At 39.5% G+C, this 20,272-nt stretch overlaps 1 protein-coding gene across 4 annotated transcripts in view; it reads right to left on the bottom strand.

Moving 5' to 3' along the window:
• The window catches only part of TMCO3 (transmembrane and coiled-coil domains 3), a 44,417-nt gene that overhangs the window by 14,117 nt on the left and 10,028 nt on the right, over positions 1–20,272 (bottom strand). For 3 of the 4 annotated variants that reach the window (XM_036250377.1, XM_036250380.1, XM_036250378.1), the window contains exons 6-9: positions 18,850–18,978; positions 16,397–16,489; positions 9,662–9,848; positions 4,387–4,507 (exon numbers count right to left, since the gene is read on the bottom strand). In XM_036250377.1, the coding sequence (XP_036106270.1) occupies positions 4,387–4,507; positions 9,662–9,848; positions 16,397–16,489; positions 18,850–18,978 (530 nt within the window). The remainder of the gene's footprint in view (positions 1–4,386; positions 4,508–9,661; positions 9,849–16,396; positions 16,490–18,849; positions 18,979–20,272) is intronic. The other variant, XM_036250379.1, reaches the window with a different exon arrangement.

The raw sequence follows: 20,272 nt of genomic DNA, 5'->3' as shown, positions 1-20,272 counted from the left end.
CTACAGTCAGGCTTAAAATAGCAGCACAGGGCACAGATCTCAAGTTGCGCATTAATTACTTAGGGAAATTAGAGCAGAGCTGGGCTTGCAGCAAAGAAGCAAAGTCATTGTGAATGACTCCATGTCTGTTAATGAAGTGGGGGGAGCCAGTGTGAGAAATCGGGGTCTGCAGCCCTGGCAGGAATAGAAATGTGTTCACTGTGACAGAATAAAGTAGGTTGGGTCTACCTCAAATTCCTGACCAGTCTTCCACATCCCAGTAGCAGACCACTGAACTAACTGCTCACCCCACACATCAACACATCTAAGTGCTATACCACCGAGCCTGGCCCTGTTCAGCACAAGGGCACCCCTTCTCTAGATGCCATCATCTCCCTGCAAAACTGTGATAACCTCCTAAATTTTCTTGGTCATGCTCCACAGAGGCCAAAACAACATGCTGGGAACATTGATTAGATGTCCAAAGCTCCTGTGACATTCTGGGTGAGCCCAGACTTCTCACCCACCTGCACCTTCCACTGTCCCTCACCTGCAAAGCAGCCTTCACAAGCTTTTGCTCCCTGACAAGCCATGCTCCCTCCATCTACAGGGCCAGTGCACCCCACCCCCACCCCAGGTTCTCCTCAATGACTGGCTCAGCTGTGTCCTTCACAGTTCAGCCTCAAAGTCAACTGCTCAGAGGCCTTGCAAATCTGAAGTGCTCATCCGTAGTCCGTGGACTTACCACCCCATTCTAATTCTCTGCAGAGCACTCACCTATACTAGGCACTTTCTTGTTGACTATTCAACTTATTCATCATTCATTGATTACCTTTCCCAGACACCACACCAGCTCCTTGAGAGCGGCCATCCTCCCCTGTGCGCAGCATGTCACAGGAGTTCCAGTCTCAGTCCAGTTTTATTTAGCTGATAAGAGACTGCTGCCACTTAAGACTTGCATTTCTCAAGACAATCCTAACAGAGCAGCCCTACCAGACGAGAGCTGTCACCATCCCCACCTTACAGACAAGAAAGTGGAGGCAAAGGCCAACCCATCACTCCAGGTCATGTGCCAGGCATCTGGCTCCAGGCCTGTGCTCCTAGTTGCTGCACTCACTGCAATCACCATGCCCGAAGCTTGCATTGAGGTCTACTTCCCAACTGTCTATTAAATGCACTGTAGTAAGGATAAAATGGTCAAACAGCTCAGAAAGGTACTATTCTGAATCTTTATTTCTCCACTTATCATGTTTTGGCAAAGTTTCTATGTCAGCACAAGCCTCACTCATTTCAACAGCTGAGTAAGCATTCCACCGTGTCTGTGCCACCATTTTCTCAGCCAGACACTTGGGCTGTTCTAGGTTCTTGATGTGCTGGATGATGAGCTTCTGGAAGCATAATTGCGTGCTACAGTCTACACTTGACAGATATTGCCAAATGGGGTACCAGGAAGGCTGCTCCAATTCCCACTCCAAACAACACCCCAGAGTGCCATTCCCCAACCCCAGGCTTAAAGGTTTGAATCTGACAGGTAAGAAGTCATTGCTTTTCCAATGTGAGAGGGAAGCATCTTCCATTTACTCATTTCTATGTTAGCTGCTTATATTGCTCACCTAATTTGTAGAAGATTTTGACAAAAGAAACTTAACCCTTTGTTTGTAATATGTGTACAATCATCTTTTTCCCCTTTGTCTTTAGCCTGCTTACCAAATGAGTACACATATATGTATGCACATATTTGTGCATGTGTATATGTATGTGCATGTATTTAAACTTTACTGCAGTAATACTTTTATGGCCTCTAGAATTTGTGTTCTGCTTGAAGCAGAAAGGCCCTCCCACATTCAATTATAAATTCATCCATACTTTATTCTAGAACTTTTATGGTTTTGCAAGATTTTAATTCTAATAATTAAAATCATTTTATTTTTATAAGTACTCTTTATCAGAGTCTCTGTGTTCTGCTCATTACCTGTGAAATATTTGAGGGAAAGAAGTTAATTCCTTCCTTTAGAAAAGATCAAGATGAATTTTGGACCTGGCTGGGTGGCTCAGTTGGTTGGAACATCGTCTTGTGCTCCAAAAGGTAGCAGGTTTGATTCCCAGTCAAGGCACATACCTAGGTTGAGGATTCAATCCCCAGGCAGGGCACATATGGGAGGCAACCAATCAATGTTTCACTCTCTATTTTTCTCTCCCTTCCTCTCTCTCTAAAAATCAATAAACATATCTTGGGTAAGGACTAAAAAAAAAGAAAACTTACTAAAGAGGCAAAGTTTTATTTATTTATTTTTTTTACTATAAATTTTCTCTGGTTATCAAAATTAGAAAAGAGGTTTTCTCAAATTATATGGAAATGTATGTATAGTAGACAATAAAAGTACCATAATCTATTACTCTACTCATTAATACTTTGTTATATACTTGTTATACATATGTATATACATATATTTCCAGTCTCTCTATTTTTTCTTTATGTAGTTCAAATAATATTGCATATAATTTTAACAGTTTTGAAATATAATTCTCATTCCATACAATTCACCCATTTAAAGTATACAATTCAATGGTTTTCTAGTATATTCACAAAGGTGTACAACCAGCACCACAATCAATTGTAGAACATATTTACCACTTCAAAAAGAACCCTGTATCCATTAGCACTTACTCCCCATTCCCCCTTCCCTAGCGCCTGGCAACCCCTGAGCTTCTTTCTGTCCCTATGGATTTGCCTATTCTGGACATTTCATATAAATGAAACCATACAATATGTGGCCTTTTGTGACTGGCTTTTTTCACTTAGCATAACGTCTTCAAGGTTTACCATGTTGTATCAGGTATCAGTACTTCATTCCTTTTCATGGCTGAATAACATTCATAGCACATTTTATTTATCCATTCATTAGCTAATGGACTTTGAGTTGTTCCTACTTTTTAGCTATTATGACTCATGCTGCCATGAACGTTCAAGCACAAGTTTTTATTGAAGTAAAATATTCGTAACATAAAATTTACCACTTTAACCATTTTAAAGTGTGTAATGCATGGCATTAAGGACATGCACACTTGTTGTACTACCATCAATCCACCTGTGGGTTTTTATGTTGAAGAGCTGAGTCATATGGTAACTCTGTTTAACCTTTTAAGGAATATTGTATATGATTTTGACTCTTTTTTACAGCTTAATGTAACATACAACATTTTTCCATGTCACTAAAAGTCTTGGAAAACATAACATTTCATGACTATATTAGAACAATATCAATGGGATATCAATATCAACTACAATTGAGTTAATTTTTTAAACTGGGAAAATAGAAAAGCTTTTAAAGTTTTCTAATGGAGACAATATCATACAGCAACAACTTTACCTAGCTGAAAGGAAAGTCTGGCAACATAAATGTCACATCTGTGCTCTGTGATTCTTTGCTGAGGTTCTACTTCCTGTTTGGTAAGGAGATTCTGACCTTTACAGGGAATAATTTGTTGTATATTTCTTAAATAGAACTCAAATAATTTTTAGCTAGAGTTACAAATCTTTCTTTTGCTGTCCAAATTTTTGTTCAGTTACTTATCTTGAAAATCTGTAGCCAGAATAAGAACTGACTCTGATTAAGGTTGTAACTAAAAGTACTGCTTTTCTGACAGTTAAACAAATTTGGATCAAAGGAAAATGACCTTCTCGATGAACCACCTTTAATAGTTATATATACCAGTGACTGGTCTGACTGCTTTATGTGATCATCTCCTGTAATTCTCACACAGTGCTTGAGGTAGGTCCTATTTCCATAATGTTCCCATTTTATAGGAGAAAACTGAAGCCCAGAGAGGTTAAGTTGCTCAAGCAGGCAAATGGCTGAGCTGGAGCTCCAGGGAGGCCTTGTTCTAGGACATGAGCCTCTGGAAATCTCAGTTAAGAAGGCATTCATTTTTAACATAGCTGAGTTATCTGAGAGCAGAGGAGAGATCTTAATCATTCTGAGATTGCTAAAACTTAAAATAACATCTGGCAAAGGTGAATACTAAAAAATACAAAATACTTCTACCCCACCCATGTGCAACGAGGTAGGTTTGTCAATCAGTGCTCCACTTGGGTGAAACCTAGTAGGGTGATGCACTCACACACACACACACACACACACACACACACACAATGTTCCAGATGATATTTTCCCAACTTTGTAGATGACAAGCCTGAGAAACAGTGAGGTTAAGAAACTTGCCCAACCAAGATCACAGAGCTAGAGTTTGAGCCCAGGCAGTGCCACTCCAGCGTTTATGCTCTTAAGCCTGTGCTATACAAGCTCTGAACATATCTTTGGGAAAAGGTATCAGGGAGTATTTTTATAAACAAATGATTTGAAACTAGAAAAACAAACTGTGAAATAAAGTCATATAAAAATTTACCTAGAGTACGTACTGGCTCCTGCTTGGATAAGAGTTGGCATGACAGCTATGAATAACCCCAGCTGTACATCCTGCATCACCAGCATTCCAAGTAGCACAGCACTATAGTCAAGGTCACCTGCTTAAGAAAAAAAATTATTAAAAACCAATGTTTACAGTATTTTAAAGTGTCCCAAGTCAAAATAAGGTCATCATGCATATTTCCAAAAAAAAATTCAAATCATTTTTATACATTAAATGAGAATACAGATTTTAAAATTTCTTTGAGAGCAAACACTGTAACATTTTAAAGATTAAAACATTTTTTGTAAAGCCCTGGCCGGTTTGGCTCAGCGGTTGGAGCGTCGGCCTGCGGTACAGAGAGACCCGGGTTCGGTTCCCGCTAAGGGCACGTGCCTCGGTTGCAGTTTGTCCCCGGCCCTGTTTGGTCGTGCGGGTGGCAGCCACTCGATGTGTCCCTTCACATCGATGTTTCTCTCTCGCTCTCTTCCTCTCTCTCCCTCCCACTCTATCTGAACAAAAAAATGGAAAAATGTCCTCGGGTGAGGAAAAAAACAAAACAAAACAAAACAAAAAAAAAAACATTTTTTGTAAAGAAAGTATCCAAAATATTTTCACTACTTACTTGTTACTTATAAAATTACAGAAAAATTGCCCTGGCTGGTTTGGCTCAGCGATTAGAGCATCAGGCCATGGACTGAAGAGTTGCGGGTTTGATTCTGGTCAAGGGCATGTGCCTTGATTATGGTTGGGTCCTCAGCCCTGGTTGGGGTCATGCAGGAGGCAACCAATCGATGTGTCTCTCTCACATCGATGTTTCTCTCTCTCTCCCCCTCACACTCTATCTGAAGATAAACAGAATAATATTCTCAGTTGAGGATAAATATATAAAATTACAGAAAAATGACATTATGACAAGATGGTATGGCAAACAATATGATAGCCCTGGATAATCATACCGATTTCACTGTGTCCCCAAAACACATGAAGCAGCAGTCTCCATCATCACTCTTTATTTTTTCCCTAAGCTGTTCAGGAGAGACCTGGCCCCATCCCTTTCTGGTCACATCTGCTGGGCAGAGCCTGGCTCTTGGGTCACTTTCCCTCAAACCCACCATCACCACCACACTGAAAATCCCTTCCCTTGAAGACAAATGCAGTTTGGTATAGAAACACTGATTCATATGAACAAAACAGAACCAGCACTAGCTGAAGGGACTATATAACTTCTCTAGAAAGAAGAAAATGATACATTTTTTTGTGTGTGTATGAACTCAATACTTCACATAGACCTCCAAATGTCTCCATTTTCAACCAACAGTTCTTGGCCTTGGGACTTTTAAATGTACTTCTTAACACTAAATTGTCATGTCCCCCTGCAAGCCCAAATAGTCATTTTTTTCTGTAAAAAAGCTATTACTGACAGTAACATATATTTAAAGACCAATCTGATCATCTTATTTATATAAAAGAAGCAGAATAGCCCTGGCCGGTTTGGCTCAGTGGTTGGAATGTCGTCCTGAGGACCAAAGGGTCACAGATTTGATTCCCGGTCAGGGGCACATGCCTGGGATGCAGGTTAGATCCTGGGCCTGGGCCTCCTGCGGGAGGCAAACAATCAATGTGAGATATCAATGTTTCTTTCTCTCCTCCTCCCTCCCTTCCAATGGAAGAGTATCCTTGGGTGAGGATTATCAAAAACAAAAATAAGCAGAATAACAAAACCAAACAAAATCAAAATCCCTCTTCACCAGCAAAAAATCAAACTTTGATTAGAAGTTCAGGTAATCCTTTTAGAAGGCTTATTTTACTGAATGGAGTTAAATTTTGATGAATGAAACATCTTGGCTTAGAATTTTAAAACATTATAAACAGATGATCACATTAGGTGTTGTTGCTAGAGCTTTGTATCTTTGAGGGTTATACATTTAATAGAGTGAAGAGTAATTTCCTCATGAGAAATAATGAGTATTTTGAACACTATAAAAACATACACCTTGATGTGTTCATGATAACTGACTCTCTTGAATTTGCTAGGTAGTAAGCTTGCGATCACACCATGGCCATCCTCCCCCACTCCTTACACCAAATTAATGTATTTCAGACCTCTTCTTTATTTAGAGGAAGTATAAAATCTTTAATTACATCTCGCTTTGTAGAAATAGCATTTGATAATACTCCCAGCATTTTGTAAATGTTAAAAAATTTTTGTTCTATTCCTTTGCACCTGATCATAGACAACTGTTTTAGTTCAGTGGGCATTCAATTATCCACCACCAGACTGCAGGCACCACAGAACAGAGCCAAGGTGTCCTCACTGTGGGCCCTGGTGCAGGACACATGCTGTTCTCAGGAAGCATCTGCTTGTAAGCAAATTTACTGCTGCTGGAGGAGAAAGACAAATGTTTAAAGTAGTGATGAGCATAAAATGTAAACATTGCAGTCAAGACAAAGGTGAAAATAATTATTTATACTGAATTATTAAATGTTAGGATATTACCTTTAATATTTTTCATCTGTGTGCATTTTGTACTGTTTAAATTTTGTGCTTATCACTACTATATGCATTTTTTTCCTGTTTTCCATTTCTTTTATTAAGTACTTTAAATTATAGAAAACAAAGAATATAACAAACACCCATATTCCCATTACTGAATTTTGCTAATCTTAAACTTTTGACACATTGGCTTCAGATTTTTGAAATGAAGATACTGCAGGTACTACTAATGAGCCCTGAACCATCAGTTGCTGTGCCCACTCTCTCCTGCCATACCCCCAATCACTGCCTTACTTTTAAAGTTTATAATCCCCTTGAATGTTTTTCCTGCTCTAATATAATAACATCTATGTGTTTGGGAACAACACCGAGCTTATTATTTTGTAATTTTTAACTTTATATAATCAATATTTCTGCAACTTGCTTTTTTTGCTCACTATTCTGTCTAAAAATTATCCAAGTTGATACACAGTTATAATTCATTCACTCATTTATTTATTTAGGTTAATCCTCACTTAAGGATATTTTTCCCACTGATTTAGAGAGGGAGAGAGAGAGAGAGAGAGAGAGAGAAAGAAACATCTGGGGATCCAACCTACAATCTAGGTACGTGCCCCTGACCGGGAATCAAAGCCACAACCCTTCGGTCTGCAGGCTGATGCTCTAATCACTGAGTCAAACTGGCCAGGGCTATTATTCATTTTAAAATTGTTATAGAATATACCACAATTTACCCATTCCCCAGTGGATGGGTACTGGGTCTTCAGTTTTCCACTACCACAAACATGCTGTAATGAACATTCTATGTACATTTATTAGGAACATCTCCTTCTCTTGCTTGTTTTCATAAGATCTTCCCTAACTACTCCTGGTCTCGTGCCCTACCCTGCTCTCACAGAAATGAGGGTGCTCCATCTGGGCCTGGGTAGTAGCCTCCCTTACCCTGGTGAGCAGTTTCCCATTTAAGGTCACAGGGTGAAGTTTCTTGCAGGCCTGAGTCCCGGGAGGTGCCTGGGGGTCTATGCTGCATGGAACTGGGGGTAACCCTCATTCTGCGCTTAGGTATCAGACTCATGGCTTCTACACCACTTCTTATCACAGTTAAGCTGCTGCTGTGACGTCCAGCTCCTTCGCCCTTTTGTATATTGTCCTATGGTGCGCCCAGATTTTCCCTTTGTCCTTTAAGTTCTGTTGTTCTACCAGAACATATCTAGAGTGAATTTATTTTCCTTTTCCTGCTTAGTTTTGGAGAAGGGAAACTAAGAGCTATTGTCCTTCTCCAGTTCTGAAAAATTACCAGCTGTTTTCTCCACTCTCCTCCTAGGACTTCTATGGTATGCATACTGAGCTCTTACCTATTCTCCATGTTTCTCAATGTTCTTTCCCATTTCTTCCATCTGTACTGTGTTGTGTCTTTGTGTCTAATCTAATTAGACATGATTCCTTCATTTATGTTTGAGTGTTTCAGACATGATTATTTTAAAGTCTTTATTAGACCTTTCCATAAGTAAAGAGAATTCATATTCTGATAATTTAGTTTGTTAGCTGTCTTTTCTAGCCACTGATTTCTTCATAGGTACTGGTATTACAATTCATAGGTTATATTAGGAGTTGTTCTTATTTTCCTATTTCATTACTGGTGCCCCCCTTCACCTCCATCTGTCACTTGGTCTTGTGAGGGAAGGTCCTAAGCACCTGGCCACAGAGACACTGGAAACGAATGAGACCACCAGGGTAGTGGCAGCTAGCCCAGTTGCTAGCAGGAAGGCTGCACCATGGCCCACAGATTGGCAGAAGGGAACAGATATTTTCGTTTTTCCAGCTCCTCTCACCAGTGGGAAGCCCCTGGTGCCAAGAGTGCGTGTGGTCCTTGTGGCCCCCTGTGACTCGAGGCCCCTGGCGAGCTCTGCTCACGGCCAGGTCAGTTTTACTGGAGAGGTCAGCCACACCGCTCTGGTGTTCTCTCTTCAGGTGTCTCCTCTCATTACCGTGTTAGTGCAGGCAAGTACCAGTGCGAGGTACTATGCCATTTTAACTCTGTTTTTTACTGACTTTTACAAAGTAAGAGCAAAACAGTAAAAAACGTCAATGTTGTCAAGGTTTAACGGTGTACAAAAGACAGTGCAAGTGACACCTCAGAATGTTCATTCCTAAGCTTCTTATCAAGTCTGATTTCACTATACACAACGATTTAGAGATGCCAGTGTTTCACACACACAGACGAAACTAACACCAAAGTATAAGAGGTGAAAATACCTTTAATTACCAAGTACCTCATATATTTTATAGAAGGTATCAAAAGTATGCTAATTCCCAAAACTTGCCAGAATCAAAGCAGTATACATTGATCTTTTTTTTTTCCGCTTTTTTTAAGCTGCATGTACCACCACCAGTCAACAGTAGTGTACGCAATAAACACATTTATCTTCTATAACTAGAATTCTAGAGCTGGGTAGTTTCAGGCTTGGTGCAGCACATTCATCTCTTAAACCTACCAATTCTACAGTATATTCTTTAATGTAGATTCCTTTCTTTATACATGCTCCTCCAACTATTCCAAATTTATGAGCATATAAAAAGACATTTGTCTTAACTGAGTGGAGGTTTGGAGAAGCTGAGCTTACAGGACATCAATTCCTAGGGTAATACCCATAATTGTTAGGAAAGCCCCAAGGAGGGATTAAGAGTTGCAGTTGTTTCTAACAGGCCTTCAGAGTGAATTCGAATCAATTAAATATGTAATACTTCAATACATATTTAGAAGATGTAATCACCTACCTTCTTTTTCACCCCGGGCACTGCCCACGAGGAATCTGGACACTAGGGGTGTGCTTGATAAGGACAAACAAGTAGAAATAAAAACGCTCTGAGTGGGTCTGATCTGTAAAAGGTGTCCCCATAATAAGCCAAATGCAATCATTAACAGTGTCATATAACACGGTCCTTGTAAGGATATCTTCCACACCTTAAAGAAAACACATTTATTTACACATTTCAGTGATGACAGACCATCTCTTGACTAGCATTATGCAGAGCACATACATATATACTGCCCAGGAATGGGGCAGACCTGAAATTCTGCAGTGGACCCATCAGTACAACATCCAAAGTCATAACCTTAATACAGCAGAAACAGTAAGCACTACATAAGGCTTACCAAGTTCTAGGTGCTGTGATAGGGACTAATCACACACGCCTCTGTGTATATACCTATATATATGTGCATATAATTTAATCTTCAGAACACATCTTGGAGGTAGAGATCACTGTCTCCCCCATTTCTAGATGAAAACACTGAAGACCACTGAGGTTAGGTGACTTGACTGGGGTCCCATGGAAGACAATGTCAGGACATACACCCAGGCAGCATGGCTTGATAATCAAACACATATTGATTAGACAACTTGGTATGCACTTAGCACTGCACTAAACATGATGGAAAATGTGAAAGAAATCAGGTTCAGTCCCAGCTCTCTTGGGTTTTCAATCTAGTTGAAGAGACAACATAATAAAAACTATCTGATATTTAAAACATATGCTAATATTACATATTAACAAAAGAAACCTGAAACCCATTCTACTGTATATTAAAGCACTTGTTTGTTTCTTCTCCTCACTGCACCCTCCCAATCAAAACTGACTCCTTCATCCAGGCCCATTACTGAAAGAGCTCGTGGGGGCCCAGAAAAATGGGCAGGAGATGCATGGCTCAGGACAGCTCAGGGACAGTCAAGTCAAAGGCAAACATTGAGAGACCCCACCAAGTGGCCAGCCTCATCTGTGTCTCAACACATCTACTCAACTTTTGGGTGCTCCAGAGGGTGTGAGCTTTTCCCTTCCCTGCTCTGGTTCTTGGTAAAAGCAATACTTCTTGCAAATGCAATGAAATTTTCTTTGGGAATCAGGGCAGTTGAGGAGGCTCTTCCTTAGGCTGGTATTGATTTCCTACTGTAGCCAAACAAGCAGAGGCACACCCTGGCCCTCCCCACAGCCATGACCAACTTCCAGCCTGCTGGTCCACACCACTTCAGGAAATCAATTACAGGAACCTCCCAACCCCATAAAGTCCCAACTGGTGGGAGACCAAAAGAGGTAACTGAATTGAGTGCTTGGCCCTCAATGCTGAGCTAAATCTGTCTTCTGCCATTTGACTCTGGCTAACCCAGACCCCACTCTCTCCTTCCAGAGGGCAGAGGTTAGCATCCCAATGGCTGTTCCTCAAAGGCTCAAATTTCATGTTCTCAACTTCCTATATTTGGTACTGACATTATCATAAAGCAAATAAATCTCTTCCTAATCATTCTATGCTAAGGAGCAATAAAGAACCACAGAAGACCCACACAGCCAGCTGCAGCAACTAAGGAGGCCAGGCATGTTGGATTTTAGGGTTCACAGGTATTAGGTAGCCCCTTCTGTAAGTAGCATTAGACCTATGTTAGAATATTCCTGCCCACAAGGGACACCTGGAGTTCAGGCTTGAATCTGTCACTAACTGGCTATGCACCTTGGGTAGGTAACAGTCTCTCTTCTTTAGTTTCCAAATCTGTAGAGAAAGGTGAGACTAAATGATTTGAGGTCATTACCAGAGCAAACGTTGGACTCTATTATTTGTGTCTTGCTACACCTTAGTCTGGAGGACTGGAATCTATTTAGCCTGAGAAGCAAGGTGTAGAGAGGATGACAGAAAAGACCCCAAGGAGCATCCTTTAGAAACTTCCCATTCAACATGGAACCCTGAACCGGAGCACCTGCACCACCTGCCTCATAGAAATGCAAGCCCTCAGGCTGCCCGCATTAGCAGCTCCAGTTCGTTCAGCAGGAGTCCCTACTCCTCAAACATCAGAGTCTAAGCCAGCGGTTCTCCACAGGGGTCGCCTAAGACCATCGGAAGACACATATTTCCAGTGGTCTTAGGAAACGAGACACCGCTCCTCTATCCATCTCCAGGCAGGTCCGCCCCCATGCAGTTATGCCCCCATACAACATGAGGAACTGTATTAAAGGGTCGCGGCATTAGGAAGGTTGAGAACCACTGGTCTAAGTAGTGACGATAATCCCCTCAGCCAAGACCCTGTTCCCTGTGCATCTGGACCATGTACCCAGGCACGCACACCGCCTGACATGCCCTCTTGAGTTCTATTTCCCACTTTCTTTTCCTAGGACTTCCATTCACAACTCCTGTACATCCTTCTGAAACCCCAAAATATAAGCCCCAAAAAGGCTAGGGACCATGTTAATTGTATACATTTCTTACACTCAGAAGCTACCAGTGTGTCTGAAACATCATACTCAACAGGTGTTTGCTGAGAGAACAAATAAGAAATAAAAGAAAATACAACTCTTGCCTCCAATTATTTTATAATCTATTTAGAGAGACAAAAACTGATGAACTATTATGATATTAAACTAAGAGAACATTTTAAGTGAAGCTAAAATAATGAATTAAGGCAGTAAATTATGACTTACAAATAAATGACTCAGACAATCAATGGTACCAGTGGACGGAACAGAAAGACCACAGCTTTCCTCAACATCAAGGAAGATGTTTTTTGAATTCAGTGTTTTTGAACAGTTTCTAGTCAGACCTTTAGGAGATTTCACAGAAGATCTAAAAGGGGCCTTCTGGCAATTATCAATATTTCAGAAACCCTACTGAATAATTTTCTACCATGAGAGGAACACATGGGTAACCAACCCATACAGCAGGGGTGCTATCAACTGAAAACGATCACACTGGTCATTTCAGGTGCACTATCGTTTAGCCAGTTACTTATACTTGAGAAATAAAAAGAAATGTGTTAATTAAAATGTAGTTGATTAGGAAGATATAAATCTTCTGCAATCTGAGCCTCTGGGCCTAAAAAGGGATAGGATGCATTCCTGGTGCATGTAAGTTTCAGAGTTGCCACACGGGGGCAGCAGACAAGGCTCCCTGGCACTCAGGGACTGCTAAGTGAGGATCCAGGTCAGAGCTGAAGGGACATTATAGACCCCAGCTCACCCACACAAGACATAAAGAACACTGTCCAAAGTCACTGAATATGTGCCTTTGCACTGATCAGAAAGCATCACACTAAGCTCACACAACACAAACCTTCCTTCCTGAATCCTCCCTAAGGCTGCATCACCAAGATACACAACTTTTATATTGAAAATCATGTTAACATTATATTGTACATCATTATTTTCCTGTTTAACATTGAACACTATAGTGGAGAAATTATAAAAACGTAGAGCTTGAAGAAATTGTAACTTTCTAAATCCCTCACTGTATAGATGAAGACACTGATGTCCAAGACAGGAGGCACCTTGTTAGAATGATGATGCTAGTTGATGGAGACCCAAACTCTGCTCCTCTTCACTCTACACAAGGTAGCCTTTGCTGTTTGCTGTGAACTTCTCTAAACTAAACACACATGAAAACCCAGATGAGCCCAGCCAGTGTGGCTCAGTGGTTTAGTGTTGACCCATGCACCAAGAGGTCATCGGTTCGATTCCCGGCCAGGCTGTGGGTCAGATCCCACATGCAGGAGGCAGCCAACTGATGTTCTCTCTCATCAATGTTTCTGTCTCTCTCTCCCTTCCTTTCTCTCTAAAATCAATAAAAAAAAAAAAAGAAAGAAAAAGAAAACCCGGTTGAGCCTATGCTGTGCTGTGACAGAGGCCCTGTACTTTCACGGAACCATACCAAGATGATTTTCCTGCTCGGGTCTCTGCTCCTTTGGAGACCTTGCAGGTCATCACATGCCAAGCAAGTTTTCTTCTGCCCCACCCCCCACACACCTCCATAGGATTAACAGGAAGAATGCGACCACTTCTGTTTAGGACCCAAGAAAGTGGCCAATTTTCTTAGACTTTGGATTCAGAAATTAACATATAGAGGTTATCATGCCAGAAACATGTAAAAAGATACTAAAGTACCTGGAAAAAATGCTAAAGTAATTCAGATGCTTTATGAAAAGGCATTATCTTGATAAGTATTTAAATGAAGTGAGAGTAATCAGTAGATGGACAAACGGAGCTTTCAACAGAAAAAAGTGAGGTAAAAGAAAACAAGGTCAAAGAACAACAGCTTGAGCTTGGCTGATGTGGCTTAAAGGACTGAGCATCATCCCATGGACTGAGAGGTCCTGATCTGAATCCTGGCCAGGGCACATGCCCGGGTTGCGTGCTCAATCCCCAGTGGGGTGCATGCAAGAGGTGGCTGATCGATGTTTCTCTTTCATATCGATGTTTCTCTCTCTCTAAAAAATCAATAAAAACATATACATTTTTTTCTTTTTTTTTTTTAATCCTTACCCAAGGATATTCTTCCATTTATCTTCAGATAGAGTGGGAGGGAGGGGGAGAGAGGAAGAGAGGGAGAAAGAGAGAAACACCGATGTAAGAGACACACCTACTGGCTGCCTCCTGCACGACCCCGACCAGGGCCGGGAACGAACTGCGAGGTATATGCCCTTTACCAGAATGGAACCCGTGACTCACTGGTCTGCGGGCAAATGCTCTAACCACTGCGACAAACCGGCCAGGGCAATAAAAACATATTTAAAAAAAAAAAAAAAAGAATAACATGATGAAATAAGGAGACAAATGGCAAAAGAGGTCAGCAAAATTATACTAGTTACTCTGTGGAAGCAAATACAAGACTTTAAATGAAAAGTATATTTTTCCTTATTATAAAAAGTGTATATTGGTTATTATAGAAAATTTGAAACACATGGAGAAGAAAACAGGAAGCATTCACAGTTATAGCACACTATCTCCTGTGGCTTTTCCCTATGCATTTGGGCTCCTTTTAGGTTCCCATGGTCATGCTATATGCTCATTTTTTTTCTTTTTAAGTGTAGCATTTTAACATATTTTTCTTTGTTACTACATGTTCTTATATTTTTAATGGCTACAAACTATTCCCTCAAGTAGTTATATCATAGTTTAACCATTAGATACTTAAGTTGTTTCCAATCTTTTATAAAAATGCTATAATGAGGAGCTGAAAACCTTTTGTGGGTTGATATTTTTTAAAAAAACTTACATTTGATTATTTCCTTTGGATAGAGACACAGGAGTAGAACAATTAGGTTAAAGGATACAAACAGGTTAAGGCTCTTAAGTCAAACTGCTAGAATGCTTTCCAAAAAGGGTGTGCCAGTTGTAACTTTCATTAACCTGATTTAAGAAAGCATATTTTATTACCCTTCATAGTAATTTAAAACCCTTTGCTCACCTGATATTAGCATTCTAGTTAATACTGGTAGGCAAATGGTACCTGGTTTTAGTTTTTATTTTTTGTAACCAGCAGTGTTCATTTTATTTCCCTGTCCTCCCGACTAGCTCATTAATCACCTATTTTGCTCTTCTGTGATGTGTTTGTTACAATTTAACTCAATTTCCATTCTGGAATACTTCAGCATTCAAAGTATTAATTCTAAAAGCAAACAAGTTTAGAAGCAACTACTGCTGCCATTATTTTAATATCTATTTTATTTTATTTTATTTTATTTTATTTTATTTTATTTTTTTTTCCCAAATAGGGTCTCTCCTGCATCCAAGACCTTTATTGTGTTTGTTTGTTTTTTATCCTCACCCGAGGATATTTTTCCATTTTTTTTTGTACAGAGAGAGTGGGAGGGAGAGAGAGGAAGGGAGAGAGAGAGAGAAACATCGACGTGAAGGGACACATCGAGTGGCTGCCACCCGCACGACCAACCAGGGCCGGGGACAAACCGCAACCGAAGTACGTGCCCTTAGCGGGAACCGAACCCGGGTCTCTCCGGACCGCAGGCCGACGCTCTAACCGCTGAGCCAAACCGGCCAGGGCCATTATTTTAATATCTATTCATACATATGGTCCTAACTATTATTAATCTTTCAAGTATTTTCATTTAACAGTGACAGAACAATAAAATAAAAAATTGCCACTTATTTAGGAATTAGGATTAGTAAATTTCTTCTAGAGTAACACAGTAAATATTCAATCCCTATGACATTTCAGTCTCTAACAATTTTGGAGTTTCATGGAGGGACCTATATATTAAAGGTTAAGCATATTACTTCTCAGACCTTTTCTGGAAATTAGCCTCATGAAAGCTAATTCCATTTATTCATTGAATCTTCACTTTTTCTAACATTTTAAAGTTATTTGTATTGATTTTGAGAGAGAGGAAGGGAGAGGGAGAGAGATCAAGAAACACTGATGTGAGAACACATCAACCGCCTGCTGCACAGCCCCCACCAGGGCTGAAGCCCGCAACCAGGGCATGTGCCCTGACTGGGACTCCACTGGCAACCTTGATGCACAGGCTGACACCCGACAACTGAGCCACACTGGCCAAGGCATAAAATTTTTCATCTTTCAAAATTTATGTTTCAAAAGCAACATCAAATTAAAACATCATATTCTATTCTAAAAATATTTAATTTGATAGTCAAGTCATGAACAAATGTTAAAAGTAAATAAAGCAAAACCATATTATGTTAAATTGGGGGCAATAATACAGACTGATAAATCCTTACCTTTCTCAGCTTTTCTGGGGAAAATTCTAAGCCAACAAGAAAAAGAGTAAAGAACACACCAAATTCTCCTAGTGTCTCCACTTGTACAATAGACTGAAAAACAAGAAAAATTTAAAACCGTATAATTTAATATATTTAACATATTAAGTGTACTTAACAGAACAATCTTGTACTAACATACTTAGTTGGGACTATCTCCCAAAAAGCACAGTATATTTTTAAAACAACTAATTCTTTGAATTTCTTCTATATTTGAGATCTAGACTTCCTGATTATAGTGTTGTTATTGTTTTCCTTTTTTCTTGATTAGCTGGAGGAATAGTTTTATTTTCTAAGAACTAACTCATGAATTCACTTGTTTTCAAGTTCATTAATTGTCACTGTTATCTTCATTAGTTTCTTTCTTTAGTTTTCTTTGGGGTAAGGGGAGGCATTGAACCTGAGTTTAATGATGAACTTAGAGTAGTTCACTCTCATCTGGGTTTCAGCATGACTAGTGTATGAATTTTCTCCTGAGTACCACATCTGGTCACATCCCACAGGTTTTGATATACAATATTCTTATGTTCTATATTTGTTTTGGTTCTTCATTTGCTATTCAATTTTAATGTGATTACACTATAGTAGAGAATTTGTTTATATTATATTTGGTACTATTTATATTATTTACATTTGAGGTTTTCTTTGTGGCCTCTAATTGCTCAATTTTTCAAACTGTTCCCTAAACATATAAAAATAAAACACAGGCTCTCATGTATCTGTATGCTGTCCTGACCCCAGCACACTTACTCAGTTTGTCAGCTATTAACATTATATATCCTGTTCTCTTTTTATTGGCATCTCTCCTCCTTTCACTTTTTTAGTTGCTTTATTTTTACTTAATCATTATTGTACTCACCCTCCATACCATCTGCAAACCTGTATCTTTAAATAGGAAAGTTTACCCATTTACACTTATTGTTATAACAGATACTTGTTCTTACTTCTTTTATGTCTTCTGGTTTTTATGCTTCCTTACTGCTATTTTAAATTTTTCTTTTATGACTTTGAATTAACATATTTAAATCTATACTTCTCAACTTAATAAATGAATGCCTATCAACTTCATCCTAGGAAAAGATACATATTTTAGAATAAACACACTTCCTCCATTACCCATCTCCCATTTTTGGCTAGTGTGTTCTCACATTTTTATCTTGGTCTACTGTAATCACATTATTTTTCCATGATATAGCTGACTTATTAAGGAGTATAATATTTATAGTTCTCAGTTATATCTATTACCTAGCCTTCGTTATTTGCTTATGAGATATCTTAGCTATTAAGAAAAAAAAATGGGGAAAACATCTGTATTTGCTATTGCTTGCAAATATTCTAGAAAGGGAGGGATGGGACATGTACAAGAAGAGATTTTTCACTTACAGCTTTTCATTGTTTTCAATCATGTGAACATTACCTATTCAAAAAATTAAATTAAAAATCCCTGCCAAATTGAGCCCAGTCCATTAGAGCACTCCCACATTGGTTGGCTATTCTACCATTCACTAGGTTCTGGGCTTCTAGCCTGGAGCAGCTGAGCACAACTTCTCCTCACCTGGCTAATCTTACCTACTGTTAAGATTCGTTTGGTGTGATGATTTCTTCACACAGTCCTCCACTATTTCCATCTGGGGAAATCAGAGAGGGCTTTCTGACCTGGTACAGGTGTGTTAATCAGCAGTAAGGAAATGAGGCTCCAAGTGTAGCGTTCCACCACTTTCCCCCATTTTCCTACTCCTATTCTATCCAACTGTGAAGCATCAGTGAGGTCAGCAAATTCTGTTGCTTATTTTCCACCATCCTATATTGTTCCTTCTGCGTGAGCTCATGACACCTATTCATGGCACTCTCTTTCCCTTTTGGCCAAATTGTGCATATTTAAATAAGAAATTCTGAAGCTCCAAAAAAGCTGGGAACCCTTCCTTACTGTCAAAAAGTGCTGCCAAAGTAAGATGAAGCTCAACTCAATGTGTTTGGCAAACAGCCTCCAGCAAAAGCAGCCTCAGTGTCCCACTGTCTCTAGTGGTTCTCACAGTACCCTACATTTAGGCTGGATAATTCCCCACTACTTTATCAGTTTTTTCAATGTATTAAGAATTTTTTGAAAATACATTTAATCTAGAACTTTTAGTTGCTTTCAGTCTGAGTAGTCTAGTCCATCAATTACTGGAAATAGAATCTTTAGATACATGATCAGGGTTATTTTCTCTAGTCAAGTCACTCATTCATTAATAACCAAAATGACTTTCTTACAGTTTCAAGATTTCTTATGAAACTTTGAAGGGCATCTTCTTTAATATGATTTATAAGAAACTCTTATCTTCAATGATTTAAGTTCAAAACTTCTTAGTCTTCATGAATGTTTCTTTTGTATTGTTAAACAGATACTAAAAAAGTTTAAATTTTGTTCTTACCTTAATACTATTAAGTCCTGAAGGCCCCAGAAGTACACCACAAATAATATAACCAAACATTGTAGGCAATCCTATGGTTGTGCATAGCCAGCCACAAGGTAAAGACAACATTCCTATGGTAACAATGTCCTAATGTAAGAATAAACAAGAAATACAAAAATTTAAGATAATAATTGGCAAGAAAGGGCTGATTGACAGAGAAAGCAGGATAGGATAGTAACGGAAATAAAAGACAGACAATAAACTAAGGGAGGAAATTTTTTAAAATATTTTTTAAATTGATTTTTAGATAGAGAGGAAAGGAGAGGCAGAGAGAAAAACATTGATTGGCTGCCTTCTGCATGCCCCCTTCTAGGGATCAAGCCTGCAACCTGGGCATGTGCCCTGACTGGGAATTGAACCAGTATCTCTTGGTGCATGGGATGACGCTCAATCCACCGAAGCACACTGGCCAAGGCAAGGGAGGGAATTTTTATTATGTGTACTACAGTGAAGTTGAAACACTCAGAATGTATTCTGGGAGTAGATGAGGTTAGCTCCTAATGGTCTTACAATTACAGCAACATTTGTCTGTTTTGCTTAAGCTCTGTAATAGTATGTGAGCACTAGGACTCTATTTAGTCTTCTAGTCTGGGAAACCTTCAGAGCCAGTGTCCTATTTTAACTGTTCAACTTCTCCACTGGTCTTCCCACCACACAAAGTCAATATAACCATCACTGTCATAACTGATTCAGGCAAGAATCACCAACAGGTGCTAAAACTACTGGTGAAAGTTTGATGAGGAGCAGGATATTCATATAGCCTCAAAGTATTTCCCCAGAAATTATGTATTAATTTTTTTACAAAGGTAAAAAAAGTAACTTACAGTGGAGACCCCACCCATTCAGAGGGTACTAATGTGTTCCTTTTATAGACTCAACCCCTACCAGCTGCCATTCTGGACATAACCAAGGACGGCAATATAGCTGCTGAGTTTTATCTACTGATTCAAGTCTATTACTATAGGGCTTGACCCCTCAGTAGCCTGGTCTTCCTCTCAGCCTGTCTGTGTTAGCACCAAGAGTAGGTTATTTGCCTAGGTTTCTTTTCCTGTACAAATTCCAGTGTCAGGAAACTCTAATAGAGACCTGACAATTTATCTACACTCTGCCAGCCTTCCCTGAGCAGGCTGAACTCTGTCACTCATATCTATTCCTCATTTCAGTCCAAATCCAGTGACCAACTTCAAGTCTTTAAATAATTCTATATTCTAGGATGGTTTCCTTAGAGTTCACACAGATTTGCACCTAACTCAGTCTGGAACGCCAGTCACCACCTGAGGAGACAGCTCTCACTGCACACCCCTATGTCTAAAGAAAGCCATATGCGATACCTTAGCCAAAACTTCTCTGCCTCATGAGAGTGTTCTATTTTAGTGAAAAT

The sequence above is a fragment of the Molossus molossus genome, unplaced genomic scaffold (genome assembly GCF_014108415.1).
Source record: "Molossus molossus isolate mMolMol1 unplaced genomic scaffold, mMolMol1.p scaffold_m16_p_9, whole genome shotgun sequence".
Classification (NCBI taxonomy): Eukaryota; Metazoa; Chordata; class Mammalia; order Chiroptera; family Molossidae; genus Molossus; species Molossus molossus.
This window is presented reverse-complemented; position numbering and strand designations above follow the sequence as displayed.